The following is a 23,546-nucleotide window of genomic DNA, read 5'->3' on the forward strand; positions in this document are numbered from 1 at the left end:
AACCTTTTCCAACCTTTATGACTCTATGATTCCACTCTCTACAAGTCACAAATTTATACAGGGAGTAAATATCTTATTAGGTAAGTAATGGTAAGAAGAGTTTTTCCACACAGAATTAATTTACCCTGGGATTTCCAGAAAACAGGTGACAGACCATGAATTTATGTTACAAGGCTTCTTTTTAAGTTTGTGCTAGTTTGAAGCAAGCTGGAATGTTTTGGTAACAGAACTAGATAACGGGCAGTGAAATGAAAAACAATTGTGTCTACTTCTCTCACAGTTACGCTGAGAACTCTGGGAAGAAGAAGAAAACATTCTCCATTTTGTTTCTCACTCTTGCTTTTGCCTTAGACCTGGTCACATCTCATTAACCCTGCTCCTACTAACCTTGCTCCCTAACCTCTTGGCTGCACCTCTTTTCTTCCTGAGAACTGGGGTAAGGTTGAGAGGGCCGGGGGAGGTGTTGGGGTGGTTTAAAAGCCCCTCCTGGGGACTTAGGTTTCTGGGAGGGGAGTTGTGCTTTTATACTGTTTATCCTTTGTATATAACTGTATATAATTGTATATAACTGTATATATTGTAAATAGCTGCTTGTAAATTCTGCTAGCTGTAAATAAATTGCTTCATCTATATTCCCAGGGTCCGTCTGAGTTAGCTGGGGCAAATACAAAGTGTGGGAGGGGCGGGGTAACCCCCAAACCATCACATTTTTATATTGGCGCCCAACGTGGGGCTAGATATTTCAGTGAGTGGAAATCAGCTCTGGGAATTAAGATGAAGCTAATCAAGCAGCTATTGTACTTGGTGGGGATTGCTGTGTGGCCTGTTTTCTGGTTTTTTGTGTACAACTGGATCAAAGATCAAATTGGTTATTTCTTACTTCATGTAGTTTTTAAGAAGGCTAAAGTTAAGCTTTCAAACATGTTCTGGAGCTGGGGTGATTTTATTCTTGGTTATGCTGGTTTTAGTGTCACTGAGAATATTACTAGTGATATTACAAGAGTTTTTGTGAATAATGTTACAATCAATCGAGAGTCTGCTTTATCTACTGCTCTCATGAGGGTCATCCAGCCCCAAACTGAAATGTCAAGTCCATGCAAGGATTTTTACAGAAAAGAGATTGTGACGGGTTTGGTCTGCAGTAATCTGGCTCTTATGATTTTAATATTCATATTAATTTTGGCATTATGTGTGAAAAATTCAAAACCAGCTTCTGTAAGAGCTAGGAAAATTTCTGTGTCTCAGAAGCAGTCTCTTTCACAGCAAAACAAGGGAACGCAGTCATCGGCTTCCCCCTTGCCAGCCTCTGCCCCTCCTTCTCCAAGTGCTGGGAACACAGCCAGTGTTCCTGCCACTAACGTAAACAATGATAACAAAAACAAAAACAAAAACGGGCAGAATTCGGTAGGAGCCTCAGGAGCACAGGCAGGTACCCAAAATCAGAATGTTCCCAGCAAAAATGATAACACCTCAGGGTTGGCAGGCATCCCAGGAGGACAGGCAAACAATCCTACTAGTGCTAGTAACGCTAGCCCAGTCAGTCCAAATCCTAATGACACCAGCTCAGCCAATTTGAACCCCCAGCCAGCAGACCAGAACCAAAATCCTCCTGCTAAAAGCAAGGCAGATTTGAACTCACAAGCTCCAAGTCAGACCTCCAATAATTCAAATGCTCCAGGTCAGACCCCTAAGGATTCAAACCCTCCAGGTCAGACTCCTAAAGATTCAAATCCTCCAGCAGACACATCCAAGTCTGTTGCTGCTCAGGCCCTTCTGGCACCTGCTAAGGCAAAAGCTAAGACAAAGAGTGGTTCGCAGGAGGATGTAAGACAGGGGACCTCTGGTGATCAGCAGCAAGAGGAGGAAGAGGAGGCAGTTAGTCTGCGAGACCTTGTAGATGTGCTGAGACAACAATACTCAAGTGAGAGGAGTGCTGTGAGGTTAGCTGCCAGGAGAGAGGATGGTTCCAATGAGTTTAGGAATGCTATGAGGAAGATTGTGTTAGGCCAGGCACCACCAGAACAACAGGAGGAAGAGGAGGAAGATGACATCCAAGGCTCCAAGGATCCACTCAGAGAGGTCAGGGAAGTTAGGAAGGAATACACAAGGGAATCAGGTGAGCCAATCCTAAGCTGGCTAGTGAGATGCCGTGGCATTGGTGCTAATGCCCTGCAGGTAGGAGACAAGTCTGCCAAGCAGCTGGGACCACTCACTAAGGAGAGTGGAGTGGACAAACACCTGGCAAGTCCTCTTGGTAGGGTTAGCTTGTGGACACGCCTTCTGTTGGCTGTGGCTATGAGATATCCTTCCCGAGATGATTTGCCATGGGCTGCCAAGAAGTGGAACACCATTGAGCAGGGAATTAAGCTTCTGAAGGAGTTTGCTGTGAAGGAAGTGCTTTATGGAGATCATGGTACTCATGAGCCTGACGATATTCCTTTGGGAACAGGTCTCATGAAGAAGCTGATTAAGCTTGCTCCTTCATCCTATGCTAACATCTTGGCCAGTAAGTTTCTAGCAAGGAGTGACAATGGAAGATCTTTCACTGTTGGTGAATTCACTGATCAGCTCAGGCAGATTGAGGACAGCTTGTCACATTCTGGTATAATCTGTGCCATAAAGACTATGACTACAGAGCTTAAAGATGGTATAAGAGATGGCATCAAGGAGAGCATGAAAGAACTGAAAGAGGACCTTACAACCTCAATTTCCAATCTGGTAAAGGATACCATTCCTGCATCATCTGAATGGGTGAATGTTTCTGCAGTCAGGAACAGACGCCCACCTCCTGCAAGGCAATTCCAGCCTAGGAGGAGACAAATTCCACCCAGACAGCAGCAATCACGTGCGTCACTGTGGATACTTCTGCGTGACACATACGGTGAGAACATGAACAAATGGGATGGTAAACCTACTTCAGCTCTTTCAAAGAGGGTCAGGGATCTGCAGAGTGGCAGAAACAGAGGCAATAATGCCAGGAAAGTAGCTGTCACTTCTTCAGCTCCTGAGAGCAACTGCAATTGTTCCAACAGTTGCAATTCCTCTTGCAACAACACCAATCACTGTGTACACCCTACATGCCATGTTCAGCATTAGGGGTGCCCTGCCTCCAGCCAGGAGGAGGAAAGGGATAGTGGAGAGAACCGAATCTATTGGAATGTATTCATTAGGTGGCCTGGCAGTTCAAGAGTTCAGAAATACAGGGCTTTAGTTGACACAGGTGCTCAGTGTACTTTATTGCCATCTAATTGCAAAGGGACAGAGTCCATTTCTATTTTTGGAATCACTGGTGGATCTCAAGAGTTAACTAAGATACAAGCTGAGATCAGTTTAACTGGTAAAGAGTGGAAGACACATACTATTGTAACTGGTCCTGATGCGCCTTGCATTTTGGGAATTGACTTTTTGAGACAAGGTTGTTTCAAAGATCCTAAGGGTCATAAATGGGCTTTTGGAATAGCATCTGTAGAGATTGAGGATGATAAATTGAAATTGTCCATTAGACCTGAACTTTCTGATGAATCTGCAGTTGTGGGACATCATGACATAGAGGACCTGGAAGTGCCAATTGCAACTCAAACTGTTCATCATAGGCAGTACAGAACTAACCGTGACTCTTTGTTGCCCATTCATCAGCTGATTCGTCAATTGGAGAGTCAGGCTGTCATCGAGAAAGCTCATTCACCTTTCAACAGTCCCATCTGGCCTGTGCGCAAACCTACGGGCGACTGGAGACTGACAGTTGACTTTCGTGCCCTCAACGAGGTGACGCCACCCATGAGTGCAGCTGTGCCGGACATGCTGGAACTCCAGTACGAGCTGGAATCAAAGGAGGCTAAATGGTATGCAACCATAGACATTGCTAATGCTTTCTTCTCTATTCCCATAGCAAAGGAGTGTAGGCCTCAGTTTGCATTCACCTGGAGAGGAATCCAGTACCAGTTCAATCGTTTGCCTCAGGGGTGGAAACACAGCTCAACCATCTGTCACTCAGTTATTCACAATGCACTGGAGAAAGGTAAAGCTCCAGAGCACATCCAATACATCGACGACATCATTGTGTGGGGCCAAACTGCTGAGGAAGTCTTCGAGAAAGGTAACAAAATCATTGACATTCTGTTGCAAGCAGGTTTTGCCATTAAGAGAGACAAGGTCAAAGGACCTGCCAGAGAAATTCAGTTTCTGGGAGTGCGGTGGCAGGATGGTCGCCGTTACATTCCTCAGGATGTGATTAACAAAGTCTCTACCATGGCAGTTCCCACCAGTAAGAAGGACACACTTTCTTTTCTTGGTGTGGTGGGATTTTGGAGACTACACATTCCTGGTTTCAGTCAGATTGTCAAACCTCTGCATGATGTGACTCGTAAGAGAAACAATTTCGAGTGGGGACCTGAACAACAAGCAGCCTTTGATCAGATCAAGCGAGAAGTAGTCCATGCAGTGGGCTTAGGACCTGTGAGATCTGGTCCGGACATTAAAAACATTCTGTACACGGCTGCCAGTGACAATGGTCCAACTTGGAGTCTCTGGCAGAGAGCTCCAAATGAGACACGTGGTCGTCCACTTGGTTTCTGGGGACGTTGTTACAGAGGTTCAGAGACAAATTACACTGCAACTGAGAAAGAGATTCTAGCAGCCTATGAGGGAGTGAAAGCAGCTTCTGAAGTGATTGGAACTGAGTCACAATTGCTTTTAGCTCCTAGACTGCCAGTTCTTAACTGGATGTTCAAGGGCAAAGGTTCATCACCACATCATGCCACAGATGCAACCTGGTCTAAATGGATGGCTTTGATAACCCAACGAGCACGAATGGGTAATCTTGACCGACCTGGTCTGGTGGAGGTGATCACCAACTGGCCGGAAGGCACAGACTGTTCCAAACCTCCAGAGGAGAAAATAACTCGTGCTGAGGAAGCTCCTCCCTATGGTGATCTCTCTGATCAGGAAAAGAACTATGCTTTGTTCACAGACGGTTCCTGTCGTCTTGTTGGGAACAAGCGAATATGGAAGTCAGCGGTTTGGAGTCCAACCAGGAGAGTTACCGAAACGAAAGATGGCGAAGGAGAATCCAGTCAGTTCGCTGAGGTAAAAGCTGTTCAACTTGCTCTTGATGTGGCTGAACGTGAGAATTGGCCTATCCTTTACCTCTACACCGACTCGTGGATGGTAGCCAATGCTCTATGGGGTTGGCTGAAGGACTGGAAGAAGAATGGTTGGCAGAGGAAAGGAAAGCCTATTTGGTGTGCTGATCTATGGCAGGACATTGATGCACGGCTGGAGAGAACTCCAGTGAAGGTGCGGCACGTAGATGCACACATGCCTAAGAGCAGAGCAACTGAGGAACATCAACATAATCAGAAGGCAGATCAAGCTGCTAAGATTGCTCAAGCTGATACCAACTCTGAACTTGACATTGACCTTGATTGGAAACATCGAGGTGAGTTGTTTTTAGCTCGGTGGGCCCATGACTCATCTGGACATCAAGGCAGAGATGGAACATACCGATGGGCTCGTGATAGGTCAATTGACTTGTCCATGGACGCTATCACCCAAGTCATCTATGACTGTGACATTTGTGCTGCTATTAAGCAGGCTAAGCGAATCAAGCCCTTATGGTATGGTGAGAGATGGTCAAAGTACAAGTATGGTGAAGCCTGGCAGATTGACTACATCACTTTACCTCGATCTCGTTCTGGCAAGCAGTATGTGCTAACGATGGTAGAAGCCAGCACTGGATGGTTGGAAACCTATCCAGTTCCACATGCTACTGCACGTAACACCATTGTTGGTTTGGAGAGACAGATCTTGTGGAGACATGGAACTCCAGAGAGAATTGAGTCAGACAATGGTACTCATTTCAAGAATAATCTTGTAAAAAACTGGGCCAAAGAGCATGGTATTGAATGGATCTATCACATACCCTACTATGCACCAGCTTCAGGGAAGATTGAACGCTACAATGGTTTGCTGAAAACCACCCTAAAGGCCATGGGGGGTGGAACTCTGAAAAACTGGGACAAACATTTAGCAGAAGCTACTTGGTTGGTAAATAGTAGAGGTTCAGTAAATAGAGCAGGACCTGCACAATCAGATTTGGTCCAAACAGTAGACGGTGATAAAGTTCCTGTTGTACGTGAGAAGAATCTGTTAGGGAAAACTGTTTGGGTATTTTCTCCTTCGGGCGAAGGGAAACCTGTCCGAGGGGTGGTAACTGCTGAAGGTCCTGGTCATACATACTGGGTAATGCAGGAGAATGGTGAAATCCAGTGTATTCCACAGAGAAATCTAACTTTAGCTGAGAGAGTTTAAATTCAAGTTGTTAGGAGTTTTCTGTTCTAGGTAGCATCGGCGCCCAACACTGAGAGAATCTACGATAGAATCTACAGTACGTGAGCACGAACCCAACATCACCTGGGAGTCCCTGTTCTGAGCTTTTGAATCACCTACATCTGATTGAAGTGTGAACTGAACTTGTATATATTGTTTTAGTGTAAATATTGGTTTAGATTAGATTGGATAATTCTCAGCGATACTTTGAGCGAAGTAGACAAGGGGTGGATTGTGCTAGTTTGAAGCAAGCTGGAATGTTTTGGTAACAGAACTAGATAACGGGCAGTGAAATGAAAAACAATTGTGTCTACTTCTCTCACAGTTACGCTGAGAACTCTGGGAAGAAGAAGAAAACATTCTCCATTTTGTTTCTCACTCTTGCTTTTGCCTTAGACCTGGTCACATCTCATTAACCCTGCTCCTACTAACCTTGCTCCCTAACCTCTTGGCTGCACCTCTTTTCTTCCTGAGAACTGGGGTAAGGTTGAGAGGGCCGGGGGAGGTGTTGGGGTGGTTTAAAAGCCCCTCCTGGGGACTTAGGTTTCTGGGAGGGGAGTTGTGCTTTTATACTGTTTATCCTTTGTATATAACTGTATATAATTGTATATAACTGTATATATTGTAAATAGCTGCTTGTAAATTCTGCTAGCTGTAAATAAATTGCTTCATCTATATTCCCAGGGTCCGTCTGAGTTAGCTGGGGCAAATACAAAGTGTGGGAGGGGCGGGGTAACCCCCAAACCATCACAAAGTTTTAGATCCAGCCATGTTCAACATTGCACATACAATCAACATCTTTTTGACACCTTAGTTGAAGGAAATTAGAAGTACTATACAAGCTGGGTTTTGGATACTGTATAAACACATTTCATGCACAACATTAAAAAAAGTTCACAATAAAAGTATTAAAGAGCAAGACAGACAACTGAATGCTCCCTACACATGCAGGACCAAAGATAAAATTTTAGAAATAGGTAAAAGAATGAAATTCTATCAAAAAAAGGAATGAAAGAAAGGAGGAAAAAAAAATCATGCACAGAAAGACAGATGTCTTGGAATATGACTTCTACAAAACAAAATACACAAGTCTTTATAAACATCCCATTAAAGAGGGTAATAGCAATAAAATGCTACGTGTCTCTCAACAGGAAGGTATTTTCTGCTTTAATACTTATACTGCCAGGTTCTATGAAGTCATATTTCAAAACAGTACTACTCTGTCTGGTCTGTACCTTTTTTATTGCCATATATGAGTCGCTCTTCAGATGGAGAGTCCAGAAAAAAAGGAAGTGAACGATGAAGAAGAAGGTGAGTGAGACAAATAAAATAAAGATATTTAATTTGGCAGTGGTAGTAAATAAAGAATGGAGAAGAAATGTGAAAAAATAAAATGGAAAATTGCAACACTTAAAAATGTATTCATCAAACAAGAAGTGGAATTGCTGAGTATATTTTACATTTGGGAAAAAAAAAGTGAAAGCTTTAAAATCAACAGTTAAAAAAATCAAAATCTATTCACACAGAAAGATAAAGTGTAGACAGTACCTAGGTGGCATTAAGAGGTGCATCAAGCAAAGAAATTGTTAAAGGAAACAGAAGAATTAAATGACTCATATTAGGAAACTGCAACTATTGTACAAAAGACAGTGCATATGTAATCAACTGCTGACCACACTTATATGCTGGACAACGTAAATCCTAACATCTCAGACAACCACCAAACCCTATTCAGCAGATGCTTGATGTAATTGCTTTAGGCTCAATTTAGTAGCATTATTTGAGTGAAAACATAAAATATTGTTTTCAGTCTCATGTTTGAGACTATTTCTGATTTTTCACATTTCTGGCAACAATCTAAATGGCAGCAACATTCAATGTGGCATTCAGTGCATTCCAATCTAACACACACAGCTGCTGAGCACAACACTGATTCACTACTGAATGTGAACACAGCAGTTATCAAATATTAAGTAATGAGATCATGTCTCTGGCATCTTTATCAACTATCTTCTAGTGTTCCTCAAAGGCTGCTGACACTTTCCTTCCTCCCCCCCTCCATGAAACAATTCAGCATCTCAGTTCTGCTACTGGATAAAATGAAGCAAATCTGACAAACTTTTACATGTGATGTTAAGGACTACTTTAAAAAAAACAACAGTGTGCTATGCTAAGTCTTCACATTCATACTTCTTAATGCTTCTTAATCACCATGCTACCAATGTCTCCTTAACAAGCTACTGTATCACAGTTCAAAAGACAAGAGGTGTTATAATTCCTTACATAAATACACATTATACAACACAGTTCCTTAGATTTTATGCTTTAAACTCAAACACCAAGACTTATACTTGTATTTCATACTTCATGTATAAGCAGTTTGCCGTAAGAAATAGATCTGACTCACACCTGTATCAACACCTTATTGAAAAAGCAGTCATTAAGAAATTCAGGGTCTTATAATAAGTTTATTCTATGTATTATTAAAGTGCATTTCAGATTTAAAGTGCCAAGAAACTCTCAGAACTTTCCATGAAAAATTTGTTATAAATATTTGAAATGATAGTATTACTGCTTCTTGATCACAAATACAAATGTAGTTCCCTTTTCCATCCCCAAAAGTGTCATTATGTAAGAAAATTTTGAAGGCAATTTTCTTCAAATTCCAGGTATTATTAAACCATTTTAAGTTAACTTCTGTTTCACAGGTAATAAACCATTAATAAGACTTATAGATCTTAAAGTAACCCCTACCGTCAAATTGATCTTCACCCTCTGTCATCAGTTCATCATCAGAGCAAATGCTCAAAACATTCACCAACATTTCTGTTACTGTATAGGAAAGAATAAATCTTAATTCACTCCCTGTAGGATTTTAAATATTACCATGCACAAAAGATACAACTAGTCACTGGTAACTACAGTGAATGAGTTTCCCACAGCATAATCATTGCCCAGTAATTTGGTTACATAAATAGTAATTTTTCTTCCCTGATCTGTGTCATCACAGAATTTTAAAAGCACATTAAAACAAGAATATGAAAATCACACCATAACTCAGCAGAGCTTTCTCTCCTTACAAGTTCTTTCAGATTATCATTTGTAACACTGGTATTTATACCTTAGGATGAATATCTGAACTAGCTTTTACGCAAAATTTACTTATGTAAGAAAACATTTTGACTGCTCCAATTCAGTCTTAAAATGAGAAAGCTATTCCATTTCTGGCACCAGACATGTAGAGGAAGCACTGAAGTACAAAAATATTAAGATCTGAGTATGATGCAAACTACACATCTTCTCAAACTTCCCTAAAAAATACTGATGTAGTGGATCCTCAAAAAGCTCATTTCTTCTTTCTCTGTAAAACTCCTATTATGTCACTCAGTCTTTTTCCCACACACATCAGACTCTTTCTTAAAACAGCCAAACTTTTCCTTCCACTAGCATTTTTAGAAACCTACTCCAGAAGTTCAGTTAGACAGTTGAACCTCCTGCAAATTGCTGTCAATGTTTACTCATGACTAATTCATACGATCCCTGTGTTATCTGCTAAGGAAAAAAAAAACCTATTCTGATTTTAAACTGTCACTGTACCCTCCAAGTGCAAGCAAGTATTTGTATGGAGACAGGACACACTACAAGAACTGTAACTCCAGCTGTCTTAAGGATATAGCAGGTCAATAAGCCACTTTTTTGACAGTACTTGGGTATTTATTACCATCACTGCAATGAAAGTAAATTAACAGAGTATTAACTCTTTGTTATTGAAAATGTTATTTACTGCATCATCATCAGGTAAGAGATATATAAACAAAAATCTCTTTCAGATGTCACGTCCCTCCCTTCAAAAATGAAGAAAATTGTTGAGTGGGTTAACAGCCCTGAAAAGTGTCCACATTCTCTGCATAAACTTCTCAACAAAGGCAATATAAGCAAATATAGAATCCAAGGTTGGTATGAATGTAAATATACATAATCTCAAGAATACTTGGCAAAGAAATTCAGAGTTTTCCAGATCACTATTATAAAAAGACCAGATCTTGTCATGAAAGGATTCTAAACAAATCCAAATAGCCTCTAACCTCGCTGTTAAACTGAAGACTACTTGGAGCCAACACTGTCCTAGATCTAGCATTAACAACTCAGGGAGAAAGTGGCAGGAGGCACTTTAGAAGTTATCTTTAATGAAGATCAATCTATTACAATGATATAGAAACCTTAACATTTTACATTAATGTTCCGATACAATTTATTTTTAAAAACTACATATAAATTTTATAATTATATATAACTATATGTAACTATAGCTTTATAATGATACAAGATTAATGATGTAAATAACCTAGCATTTTGTAGAATAAAAAGAATTTTCAGCTTGACTTGAGTGACAGAACACTGGAACAGGATGCCCAGGGGGGTTGTGGAGTCTCCCACCTGGAGATATTCAACACCCACCTGGACACGTTCCTGTGTGATCTGGTATAGGTGATCCTGCTCTGGTAGGGTTGGACTAGATGATCTTTCAGGGTCCCTTCCAGCCCCTAACCTTCTGTGATTCTCTGAAATGTGGTTCAAAGGTACCACTCAATAATGCAGGTGTACATTCTCAATTGAAATGTAACTTCTGTTAACATCTTTGCTTTCCTACGTGCAGCTTTAACTATGTTGATTGACAAAGGTGAAGAAACAACCAAAACTTGTGGAACGAGTTGTATTTCAGATTATCCTTTCTCAGAAACATAATTTTCACGTGGCAAAAAAACCCTCTAAATCAGTCCAACAACTTTACCAAATCTTCCATCTGATAAAGACAAATAAAGATACTAATTTTCACAATAATTATCCAACTTATCCCTCATTAGTAAATATATCTTCAAACTAAAAAAAAGTATCTTCCAAAGTCCATCTGGAAGAAATAGGAAAGATATTCATTGATACGTAATTGTTGTTGCTTACCCTTCTCTCCAACAAATGGCAAAGACCATGTGAAAACATCCATAAAATTTGGTAGCCAGTAAGGATGAGGAGAACAATTGAACTGACGAATATTCATCACGTTGTTTTCATATTTTAATACAGCAGCTAAAATAAAATCCAGACATTTTAAAAGAGAATGTTTAAAATTTGCAAGTATCACAAATGTAAAGTCACAGGTTTGTTTTATCTCTATTCTATATTACAGACAAAATAATTCCAGAGATTCTCCATTCCCTTTCTTTCACGGTATTTACAGCATAGATTTCTAATGGAGAACTTTGAATTTTTATTGCACACATTGCAGTTTAAGGTACTGTTACATGTCCAAATACTTCTGTACTATCCTGTTACAGGTCTATAATGAACAAAGATTTTTAAAAGTCCTTTAAATGTGTAATTTCAGCAACTTAAAATCCCAATCGAGAACAGCAGTACATCCAGATGCAGTCTTTATTCCTCCTATGTGCCTTGCCACATTGCAAGCCTGGAGTGAATCCATAGCAATCTAGATGATCAGAGAGAATGGGAAGCACAGAAAACAAAACCCAGAATGCAATCTATAGCATTGGTTGTATTTTTTCCTACTTATGTTTCCATTACAGGAGTAATAGCAAATATGTAAAAGGATTCTTAAAATGCAATATCCACAGTGATGGTGAAAAAAGCCAGATGAAACTATTTCTATTCTCCTTTTCTTTACAAACAGTGCAAGTAACAACAGCCTATGTTATCCTCTGCACAGTTAATCACCCTACATAAGTGGTGTGAGTTGGAGGGGTGGTTCTTTGGAGGTGGGTGGGAGAAGATGTGATGTACTTCATAGAAAAGAAGTCTTTGGTTTCTACAAAATACTGTTTGAACATTTGGAGATCATTCATCACATACTTGAAATGCTGTATTTTCACATGATACTTAATTTCATCAGGCTTTACTTTTAATTATTTGTTGTTGAAACTTGTTCTGAACTATAAGTTGAGAACAAGTAGTAATATCCATTCACAGCTAAGTGCTTCTCTGTAATTCTCACTTGTAAATCTCCACACTTCTTGCATACTTCTGTACTTTATCTTAGGCAGAAAATGCAAAAAATGAGTAACTTTTTTTTGACACCTCCCTAATAACGTTGCCAGTGGTGATTAGGTACTTGTTCTTTCATGATTTCCCATATATGACCATCATGGCCCGGTATCATCACAATGTACAACACAAACTACCTTATGCACTGGTTTCCTCCCTTCCTTGCCCAATTCACAAACTAAAGACAACCACAGGAGTCAAAACTCAGAGCACAGAAAAACCTTGCCTGACTGGAAAATGTTAAATGATACATTCATAAATACCAAATAGCAACAACTTTTGAAAGGAAATGTTTGCCCACACTTGTGATTCTAGGTACTCTTATATGAGATCATAATTTATGCCATATGCTCTTCTTCATAATATAACTTCTATTAATTTTTTTTTGTCCTTTATAATTTCTGACCTGGCAAAAAATGTTGACGTTAGATGACTTAAGAACAATGACATTTTTATTATTACATACAGTGATTAATAACAAGTTCTTACCTTTATTATTGTAGACATCCAGGTAATTAGGTGCTGAAAAAATTGTTATTAATGATGGGAACCCTGTAGTTTGACTTTTCCTGTACATTCTATAACTGCAAAACCAAACAGATTATTTTATGATTTACAGCAGTAATTAACTTTTATCTTACACTTTCAATAATTTAGTGAAGAACACAAAGTACATACCCCGCATCTTGTGCTTCATGCGCTCTAATGATTGACAACAAATTATTATTTTGCAAAAATTCACAAACTGCTGGATAGCTGTGAAATGAAAACAACTATGAGTAAAACAGATTCTCTTTAAATATGCCACAAGACTCAACATTTAAACTTCAAACAGATCACAGCATACTCTCACCTATAAAAGTATGAGCATCCTCTGACTGTATTGTGACTGAAATGCTCTTGTGAATTTTCATTGCCAAAATCTTCAGAAGGATCTGACCACAGTAAGTCACACATTGGTCCAAATGCCGGAGGCTCTTTGAATCTATCTAACTGTGTGAGAAAAGGCAACAGCAGAAAGACCCTCTGAATATTAAATCATCGCTTTACATATTTCTTAAACTACATATCCATCAATATCACACATTTTTAGGATAAAATCCCAACCATATCAAAGAAGTAGTTTCTGTACATTTTTTCCTCTCTTCCTCATGACATAAGGCAGAGGCATACCAAAAGAATCAAACCTGTTAAGAGCAATAAGATTTATTAGTTGTAAAAACAAGGGAGATAAACTCCAGACTGATGGATATGTGTAATACAAGGTCAAGTTACAAACAAGGAACAAAATGGTCCTTTTTTCATGCACATGCCATATCTACCAATCTGGAGACACTACCAGGAACTAGCAAGGAGAAGTGGTACAGAAAATAAGTACTATTAAAGAAAAAAAAAAGAGGGATGAATAATTAGCACTGACTACAAGAGACTAAATATATCATTAAAAAAAGCCAAAACCAAACTACAAAAAACTAAATCAGCCCCCCCCCCCCCCGAAACACTAGTCTTCGTAATGGATCATTTAACAGTATAATGAACTAGCTTAGCAGTCAAACTTCTTTCATATAGGTCTTATTTCTCTGCTACAGCCCAGGTGTAATAGGCCATAAGCCTTTTGGCAGACATCTGTTTTCTCTTTACAGAATTCCACTTGGAAACATTTTCTTTAGCAGCCCACAACTCTCCTCGAAACCACAGTGAACACTGACAGAGTTAATGAGAACAGTGCATTTGTTAGCACACAAGGAAAATACCCTGCTTAAATAACTAACAGTCAATTGATCTCTCATATCCCAGAAATTAGAAATCCCAGATCCAATGTGAAGTTTATTTGATATTTATGCAGCTGGAGTTTGTTCACAAGATGATTTTATCCAAGAAATGTAGGAACAGTTCTTTGATGGACACTGCATTTATCTCACTTTACCTCCCATATCAAAGAAGATGACTTTGATGGTACTAGAGAACACTTAACTCTTCATGACAGGTTCGAAGGGAGGTTTGGTGAACACCTGGTGAATTTGAGTCTAACGGTCCATAGGAATCCATTCAAATATGGAACCAGCAGTAGTGCCAAGCTCTCTCATGCCCTGGAAAAATCAGAGCTCCCGAGGCTGCCACCTGTAACATAAGTGGAGAGGTCCAGATCTTTACAAATTCCTGCCGGATAATTGCAAGGCAGGTATTAAGTGAAGCTGTTGCTGGAATTTATTCAATGTTAAAAATCCAGTGGTTTAATGCTTCTCACACGGGATGATAAACCCGGTATGGTATATTTCTTCCAGATTGAAGAAGTCAGTCCATCAACTTCTGCAAGTACCTGAATTTCTGTAGATTAAACCATCGAGTTTCTAAATCTCCAGCAATAAATTTGGGTCCAGATGCTAACAGCAGTATTCACTCAAGGAAGAATGAACTGTTTACCGACTGATGTTTCCTGCAATACAAAAGGCTGAAAGTCTAGAATGCATTTCTAAGAAATTTTCTTAAGTTATTTTTCAAGGATTTTCTTTATGACTTTGGCCAAATCAATAGAAATGTTTTAAATAAAATGTTTTGGCTGCTGAAAGGAACACATGTCTCTCCCAAACTACCTTCTCATAGCTATGGAACAACAACATAGCCTCTTCTTGGAAGTAAGGAGGTCAGTTTGTAAAAATAAATATACTTACAACATCAAAATAGTGTCGCCTTCAAAAGACACTTTACCAACTGGCATGGTTGTCAAGACATCTCAAAATTTAAGAATATGGCACCTACAAGCTACTTAACCCAGACCACAAATATCAAATCAGAATAATCAGCTTAAAGGTTTCTCTACATTGGGGTAGCAAAGAAGTAATGGACTCAAGTAATTTCAAAACACTGGTCACTGATTGACTATCACTGTATATGCTGCAAATATGTCCAAACAGAATCTCAAAACAAATCAGCTTAAACATATTTCTAAATATGATTAAGGTAACTGAGAACAACAATTTTACTGAAGAATAAAAACCACTATATCTGGTGTCAAAACAGAAATAGGTAGCGTATTTTTTGACACGTACTGGAAGATATTTAAATCTGAATTAATTTCTAGGTATAGTGCAGTCAAGGCTACTAAACTGAAATCCATCATACCTCCACATGGATGCTTACATTCTGGAGTAGCAAAAACTTGGGAGTACAGTAAATTAAAATTACACTATTTTACTTTTAAGGCAAAAGACCTTCACAGAAGTTGCACATACCTGAAGATACAGACACCAAATCAAATCCGTCCTAATTTTTCTGAAAACTATCATATAGCAAAGCCCTACAAACAATGCAAATCCAGGGAAAAGAGGCAGTCACCCTAGACAATCTAAAGAGAACTAAATTTCAGCATATCACAGACAGGAAGCAAGATACCATAAAGACAGATTCCCAGTAACATCACCACATATTTCAAGGCACTCTGATGATCAAACTTTAGTACCACCAAGAAGTAAAATACCATATGTAAAGACAGGATAAAAAATTTGTTTATTTTCTTTTAATGAAGAGTCCCCATAATCTTACCTGGATGCTTCCCTCCTTATAAATCACTATTCCTAGAGTTTTGTTTCAGCAGAACCTTGGTGTTGTAAATGTAATTAACTACACAGTTAAACTGATGGACAAGTTTCTGAAACAGACAATCTAGCAACAGAACCATGATCTTTGTCTATAGGAGGTTCAGAGAATAAAAATCAGACTAATGCAAGTTTCACGAACTTCAATTTTCCCAGAAATAAGAAGCACTTGTGCAATCTTTCTGGTTAGGCTCTACTGTCATAACTACTATAATAGTTGATTATTGAAATAAAGTTGATAACAGCAAAAATAATAATTTATTTTGTGCAGCTAAATCACCTTCCAGAACATCAGTAACACTGACAAAAGACTTAACTCGTAAGAAATTGCATCTGCACAATTTGTTTCTTTCCTTCTTAGGTGATCCCTGCACTGTTTATAGAGCTGATTTCCTTTCTTAAGACAGGTAACTGTCTACACATTCACATAGAAGACCCCTCTTTACTAAGAACTTCTGCTAATAAACTACAAGACTTGTATTATACAGTTGTCTCAACAGCTTTAAAGAAGTAATTTTGCACACCACACCTGTGGTACAAGCATATGATGTTTTCCTAGATATAAAAGCAGCATTTCACATCACCCATTTAATTTAAATACATTTACAGTATCAGTGCATGCCAAGCTTTGATGCAGCTATTGAAGGTGCGGACAACCCATGGTGAGTTTTCCAAGTCACCAGATAATTTTACAAAAAATAAAGGCCCAAAGAACAGTTTTAATAACACTGTCTTCCAATTTTAAATACAATTTTCAGACATACAAGCTTGTAGTTCATCCTAATGTTAGCCTTAAGCATTATAGAAACACATATAAAATATGGGCCATGATAACAGAATTATCTTTTAATTAAATTTATTTGACCCTTTGAAACCTGATTAGCTGCAAGACTGAGACTAACAGAACAATGAATCACAACTCTATTAAGACAACAGCTTCCCGAAGCATTTTTCCTTTACATGACTTCCCAAAAAGCTGTAACATGAGAAGTGTTAAGGCCTTGTTAGAATGACACCATCCACTCACTTTGCTTTCTTCCTCATCTTTCTCTGCACAACACATGTGGTTTTCAGTACATGTCAGTGTTTTCTCTGAAAACCCAATGCATTTTCCCACTTACACCACTGAGCTTGTAAATATGCTTCCTCTCTGTTTCTACCATTTTCTCCTCCTTTCTCATCATTCTACCTGGCAGTGAAATAAATTGATGTTCCACTCTATTGAAATTATACAGTAAGCACAAAATAAAATCTGGTGAATCCAGAAATACATTCAGCTGGTCTGTAAGTCTGAGGACAGGAAGCACTAAAAAACAAAAATGAAGCAGAAATACAGGAGAAAATGTCCCGTCCCCCCCAAAACCACAAGTACAATAAATGAAGATAAAAGACAAATTAAGCTATCAGTATTTATATACTGTAAAACCAAATTAGGAACGTACTTCTTCTTTCTCTCTGAAACTGGATAAACAACTTTTTTTCTTCTATCCTTACCTATCTCAATGCTTGCTTAGAAACACCTATTTATACTTGAAGTACAAACCAAGTACATTTTATCTGTTACTAGTCGTAACTTCAATGAGTTTGACTTCCAAACGCAGCAGTCAAGATGTTAGCTCAATTAACTACAAGTAAAAAAAGGACTATGCAAAGAGGAAAGCAATTTAGTTTGAAAAGTCTGTTACAATCTTCACCTGCCATCAACAGTCCATGCAAGTCAAAACCAAGTTATTAGAAACAGATACCTTGTGTCGTCACAATCTTCCTCCCATTAAATTGCACACCACTTAGTATTGCCATTGACTAATTTTCAAAACTTGTTTTCATTCTTACCAGTATACTTTGTTCGTTTACTGCAATGAGAAGCACTCCACAGCCATTACTCAAATGTGTATCAAATTTGCCATTTTAAATACAAAATCGATTTTCTATTAAATGCTGCAATGTCACATACCTCCAAAAATAAAATCTCCATGATCAAGAGAATAAAATACCTCAAGTTTTAAAGAATAACTGAAATACAATTGTTAGCATACCAAAAATACTGTCAGCATCCCTGGAGGTGTTCATAAATTGAGCAGATGTAGCAATTTGGGACAAGGTCTATTGGTAAAGTAGGTGTTGGGTAAAAGGTAGGACTTCACGATCTTGGAGGTCTCTTCCAACCTTAATGACTCTATTATTCTAGGAAATAATTTTATGCCATGAGAACACTAGCTCTCCTCCAGAAAGAAATGCAAAGCATTATTTTAATTGGATATGAAGCTCTTTACGTGTCCTACATGTTTCAGAGAACTGTGCAGTGTTCTGAGGGGCTTTTTTTTTGGTGTGTTTTGTAATGGTTCCAGCTCTCCTAATGAGATCTACTAAATGAAAATGTACTAAATAATCAAAGAGTTTTTAATTATGACACTGCTTAGCTTATGTTTCAGGTCCTGTTTTACTCTTTCGAACTACGTAAGATCAGGAAATAATATACTGACAACTTCACCAACATGACTTTATATAGCAACATTCAAATATCTGTATGGCCACTTATTTTCAAATTCAAAAAATACTCACTCTCCTAATGTCATCTAGTGTATTAATTTCTGGTGAAAGTCCACCATGAACACAAAGAAACTGTTGATTTAAGAGAGCAGCAAGAGGGAGGCAATCAAAAGCTTCCATACAAGCATCGTAGACTCTTTCTGAGTACTTTATTTTACCTGCAGGAATGAAAATACAAAACATTAAGAAATCCATATGAGATGGAAGATGTAATTCAGTGGATCATACTTGTAACAGCAAGTTGCAAAATGAACCCTTAAAAAACCCAAAGCAGTACTTTTGTATTTAAATGACCATTTCCAAATTATGTCACTTTTATCTACATTGGAGAAGGTTTTAACAGGGTAAATAATTCGTTTATCAATACTTATATGGGTTTCTAAATGGAAAAGCAGCTGATGTCACCAGAAGTTATCTGACTAGTACAGCTGAAATCAATTCCCCAAATGGAAAAATTACTTAGCAGTAGAGTGTGCTTGCTAGCTTCATGACGTGGCTCAGTAAATTACTTTGTACTCCTGATCACAGTCAGGAAAGCAAAATAACTGTCCTCTCTCCAAGAGTTTAAAATCAAAATTGATACACCAAAATTTACTCCATAATGTATCTTTACAGATAGCAGCCTTCTACATAACTTGCACTCCAACATCAAACTTAACTGCAGTTAATTAACTGTACAGAATTCAAAGAGGCCTCCAAATATTTGCAAGACCTTAAACTAACAAGCACCTCTAAGCAAAATGATAGATGGTAGATCAGCAGGCTGGTTCTTAGTACTTACATTCTTGCTTAAAGGTAAAATACTCTGTTAGATGTCTGCATTCATGATTGCCTCTCAAAAGAAATAACGTGCTTGGGTAGAGAATTTTCAGGACCCATAAGTACAGCACACACTGTTGAAAAACAAAGATATCTGGTAAAATACACTACTTTAAAAAATATGAGACCACTCAATAAGAAACGCTGAGTAAGAATGTTAACAGCTTCAAAAGCAAAGAACAGCTTAATGTGCATTTTTAAAATACAACTTTTTTCCCCAGGTCCAGTTTTGAACATTAGTTATTTTCTTAGAAGAGATGCAAAGAATGCTGAAAAAATATTTATATTTACTGGACAGTCAATAATAAACTCAGCAGAATTATACTGCAGAACACTATCACCTAGACAAATGATGTATGTGCTTGTACATAAAACCTGATTTTATGATTCTAAGTACTGGCATAAGAAGGAAAGCAAACACTTATTAACACAGATTGAAAAAAAACAATTTACTCAACTATTTACATTAAAGTCAGCTGTATCATTTGGAGACCATTTCCAAACTAAGAATGCGTAAACTTCTCTCTTCCACCCAAACTAGGAAAGCTTTTTTCGTTTGTTTACCATTCAAGCAGTAAATTCAAAGAATTATAGTATGTTTCCATGTGTTGCTACTTTTGTAACACCAGCAGTGAACAGAGCTACAGAACACGTACATTTTTTTCAGTTTAGATTCTGTTACTACCCAGTAGTACGTCCAGAATGCATTTCTTAAATTCCAAATCTGACTCTCGTATTTTTAACTGAGTACGGAAATCTTAAAATCTGAGAAATTCTACACTACGTTGAAGTTACCTCCAAGTTATTACTATTGTTCAGGAGAGGTCTCTTTAAGACTGGAAATTGGGTAGTGTGGTGCCCATCCACAAGAAGGGTGGGAAGGAGGACACATGAAATTACAGACCTGTCAGTCTGACCTCAGTGCCATGCAAGATTATGGAATAGATCACCTTGAGTGCAATCACAGGGCACCTACAGAATAGGCAGGGGATCAGACCCAGACAGCATGCATTTAGAGGGGGCAGATGCTGCTTGATCAACCTGATCTCTTTTTATGACCAGGTGACCCACCCAGTGGATGCGGGGAAGGCTGTGGATGTACTCTACCTGGACTTCAGTAAGGCTTTTGACACTGTTTGCCATAGCAAACTCCTGGCTAAGCTGGTAGCCCATGGCTTAGACAAGGGTACTCTGTGCTGGGTTAAGAACTGACTGGATGGCCGGGCACAGAGAGTGGTTGTGAATGGTGCCACACCCAGTCAGCAGCCAGTCATTAGTGGTGTGCCCCAAGGATCAGTGCTGGGCCCAGTTCTGTTCAATATCTTCACTGATGATCTGGGTGAGGGTATTGAGTCCACCATCAGCAGGTTTGTAGAAGACACTGAGTTGGGAGCATATGTTGATCTGTTAGAGGATCGGAGGGCTTTTCAGAGGGACCTGGACACGCTGGACAGATGGGCACAGTCCAACATCATGAGTTTTAACAAAGCCAAATGCAGAGTTCTGCACTTTGGCCACAACAACCCGATGCACTACAAGCTGGGGACAAAGTGGCTGGAGAATAGCCAGGCAGAGGGACCTGGAGATAACGGTCGACAGCTGACTGAACATGAGCCAGCAGTTTGGCCAAGAATGCCAATGGCATCCTGGCCTGTATCAGGAATAGTGTGACCAGCAGGACCAGGGAAGTCATTCGGCCCTGTACTCAGCACTGGTTAGGTCACACCTTGAGTACTGTGTCCAGTTCTGGGCCTCTCAACTTAAGAAAGATGTTGAGGTGCTTGAACGTGTCCAGAGAAGGGCAACAAGGCTGGTGAGGGGAGCTGGAGCACAGACTTGTGAGGAGCAGCTGAGAGAGCTGGGGTTGTTCAGCCTGGAGGAGATTCAGGGGAGACCTTATTGCTCTCTACAACAATCTGAAAGGAGGTTGTAGGCAGGCAGGGGTTGGTCTTTTCTGCCAGGCACCCAGTGACAGAATGAGAGGAGACAGCCTCAAACTGCACCAGGGCAGGTTTACGCTGGACATTAGGAAGAAGTCATTCACAGAAAGAGTGACTAGCCACTGGAATGGGCTGCCCAGGGAAGTGGTGGAGTCACCATCCCTGAGAGTGTTTAAGAGGAGGTTGGATAAGGCACTTAGTGCCATGGTTTAGTTCATTAGAAGGTGTTACATGATAGGTTGGACTCAAAGACCTTAGCGGTCTTTTCCAACCTGGTTAATTCTGTGATTCTGATTCTTAATACAAGCATCCTGAAGCTATCATTCCTCAAACTTACATCCCACAGAATAGTAAGTACATGATGGAAGAAAAGAAAGGAACACTTACAGAAGTTGCAGCAAACATGGAAAAATACATCAAAGACTTCTATTATGAGGTTTAGCTAAACCAATTACTGAATTTCTCTTATCTTCTTAGTAAAAATATGCAAAACTAATTTTGCTAATTAGACCACTTACTTTCCAATGTTTCTATGCCTCCGAAATATAAAAATATACTGCAAGTCTCCATATTCTTTAAAATTGTTATGTAGCAGAGAGTATAATCAGTTTCCTATAATAAAAGTGCTTATCAAAAATTACTAAATGAATTAATTTGGAAAACTCTAGAACTGTGAACGATTTTGGTTACGTCAGTTTGTATGAAAAATTTAGAAAAGCTGTCAGTCTCGAAAACAGTTAACAGAGAAGTGGCAAAATAGTCCCTTCTTTTCAGTGAATGGATACTGCATTTGATTACATTGCTAGGATTTAAATGTCCTCAAATACACTCCCCATTACATACAAAAAGAACTAATTATTTTTTTTACACTTCCTATATTGGCATAATTATTTTTTCCTTGTCAAATATAGACTAATGTCAGAATTCTTTTGGTCCTGCTACTCCCGGTACAGAAGAGAAGATTTTGCACATTTATGAGAAGGACTCCATCCTGATTCCAGCATTTCATGCTATGCAATAACAGTACTATGCAATTATCTTCTCTATTAGAAGTGATGGCATTTTTTAATGGGCTACTACTAAAGTATCAATGCAATTAAAGATAAGTATTTGAGAACAGACTGATTAATAATTTGTTAGTGAAAGATCATACTTCACTATCTGCACATTTTTAGAAAATATCACCTTCACTTTTCTGTGAGAAGTGCAATATTTTACCAAGTGCATCACATTTCCAATAACTAAGAGAGATTTTTGAGTAAACATACATGAAAATTCTTGGAAGTCAGCTCACACTTCCTAAATGTCAATTAAAGAAAAAAACTTCAGCAGAAGTTTTTTTAAGGTTAAAATGGAAAACAAATAGCTGATATTCTCAGACTACTTTTTTTCCCTTTCTCAGCAGGACCACAAAGCATAGCCCCAATTTCAAGCACTTGATGCAGTCCAACTTCAGTCAGATAACATGCCACTACTTCATTGATGTCCCAATAATCACTCAGAATAGAAGAGAGCAGATTATCTTCAAGAAGACAGACAAGCCTTTTAAGAACACTGGAGTGGTTTTCAAGAGTATATTCAGCATATATTTACATATTCCACTGTGATGATTTGGGTGTTATCTGCCCTCCCCTCTTTGGAAATCACCCTGACTAAACTCAGCCGGCTCTGGAAATTTTAATGAAGCACAATATACAAGCAGATATTTACAGTATATATAGTTATAAACAGAAATATACAAGGTAAAAGGTAATACAGAAACACAACTCCCCTCCCAGAAACCTGAGTCCCCAGGAGGGGCTCCCGACCACCCTTTCACCTTCTTCCAGCCCTCTCAACCTTACCCCAGTCCCAAGGAAGAATGGAGGATCAGCCAGAGGTTTAGGAAGCAAAGTGGATTAATCAGAGAAATGGCAGAGAAGCTAGAGAGAGAAAAAAAATGCAACTCCAAGCTCCCCAGCAGCAGAAGCAGTAGTAGTGCCTTATCTATGTTTGGATTCTTGTTCTTACACATCTCAGCAAGCCTATGAGTGAGGTAGACGCCACCCTGTTTTTCTTTTCACAGCCTGTGAACTAATCCTTCTCACCAAAACATTCTAGCTAGCTTCAAACTAGCACATCCACATATACATTTAATATGCAAAATATTCTATCAAAAATCAAATTAAACTAATCAGAAAAAAAAAAAAAAGAAGACTGTTCTTATTAATATATTCAAGAACATCCATTGTTCAGAAGGTGTTTGTAAGTGTAATGG

The 23,546-nt window shown here is 38.8% G+C and overlaps 1 protein-coding gene across 6 annotated transcripts in view; it reads right to left on the bottom strand.

The window, feature by feature from the left end:
- Positions 1–23,546, bottom strand: part of PPP3CB (protein phosphatase 3 catalytic subunit beta) — a 60,612-nt gene that overhangs the window by 22,169 nt on the left and 14,897 nt on the right. For all 6 annotated transcript variants that reach the window (XR_010302565.1, XM_064144899.1, XM_064144897.1 and 3 more), the window contains exons 4-10: positions 19,312–19,423; positions 18,543–18,688; positions 13,238–13,377; positions 13,063–13,140; positions 12,874–12,968; positions 11,287–11,412; positions 9,082–9,159 (exon numbers count right to left, since the gene is read on the bottom strand). Coding sequence is in view for 5 of the 6 variants with exons in the window: in XM_064144899.1 (XP_064000969.1) it covers positions 9,082–9,159; positions 11,287–11,412; positions 12,874–12,968; positions 13,063–13,140; positions 13,238–13,377; positions 18,543–18,688; positions 19,312–19,423 (775 nt within the window). In the remaining variant the exon portion in view is untranslated. The remainder of the gene's footprint in view (positions 1–9,081; positions 9,160–11,286; positions 11,413–12,873; positions 12,969–13,062; positions 13,141–13,237; positions 13,378–18,542; positions 18,689–19,311; positions 19,424–23,546) is intronic.

The sequence above is a fragment of the Pogoniulus pusillus genome, chromosome 6 (genome assembly GCF_015220805.1).
Source record: "Pogoniulus pusillus isolate bPogPus1 chromosome 6, bPogPus1.pri, whole genome shotgun sequence".
In the NCBI taxonomy this organism is placed as follows: Eukaryota; Metazoa; Chordata; class Aves; order Piciformes; family Lybiidae; genus Pogoniulus; species Pogoniulus pusillus.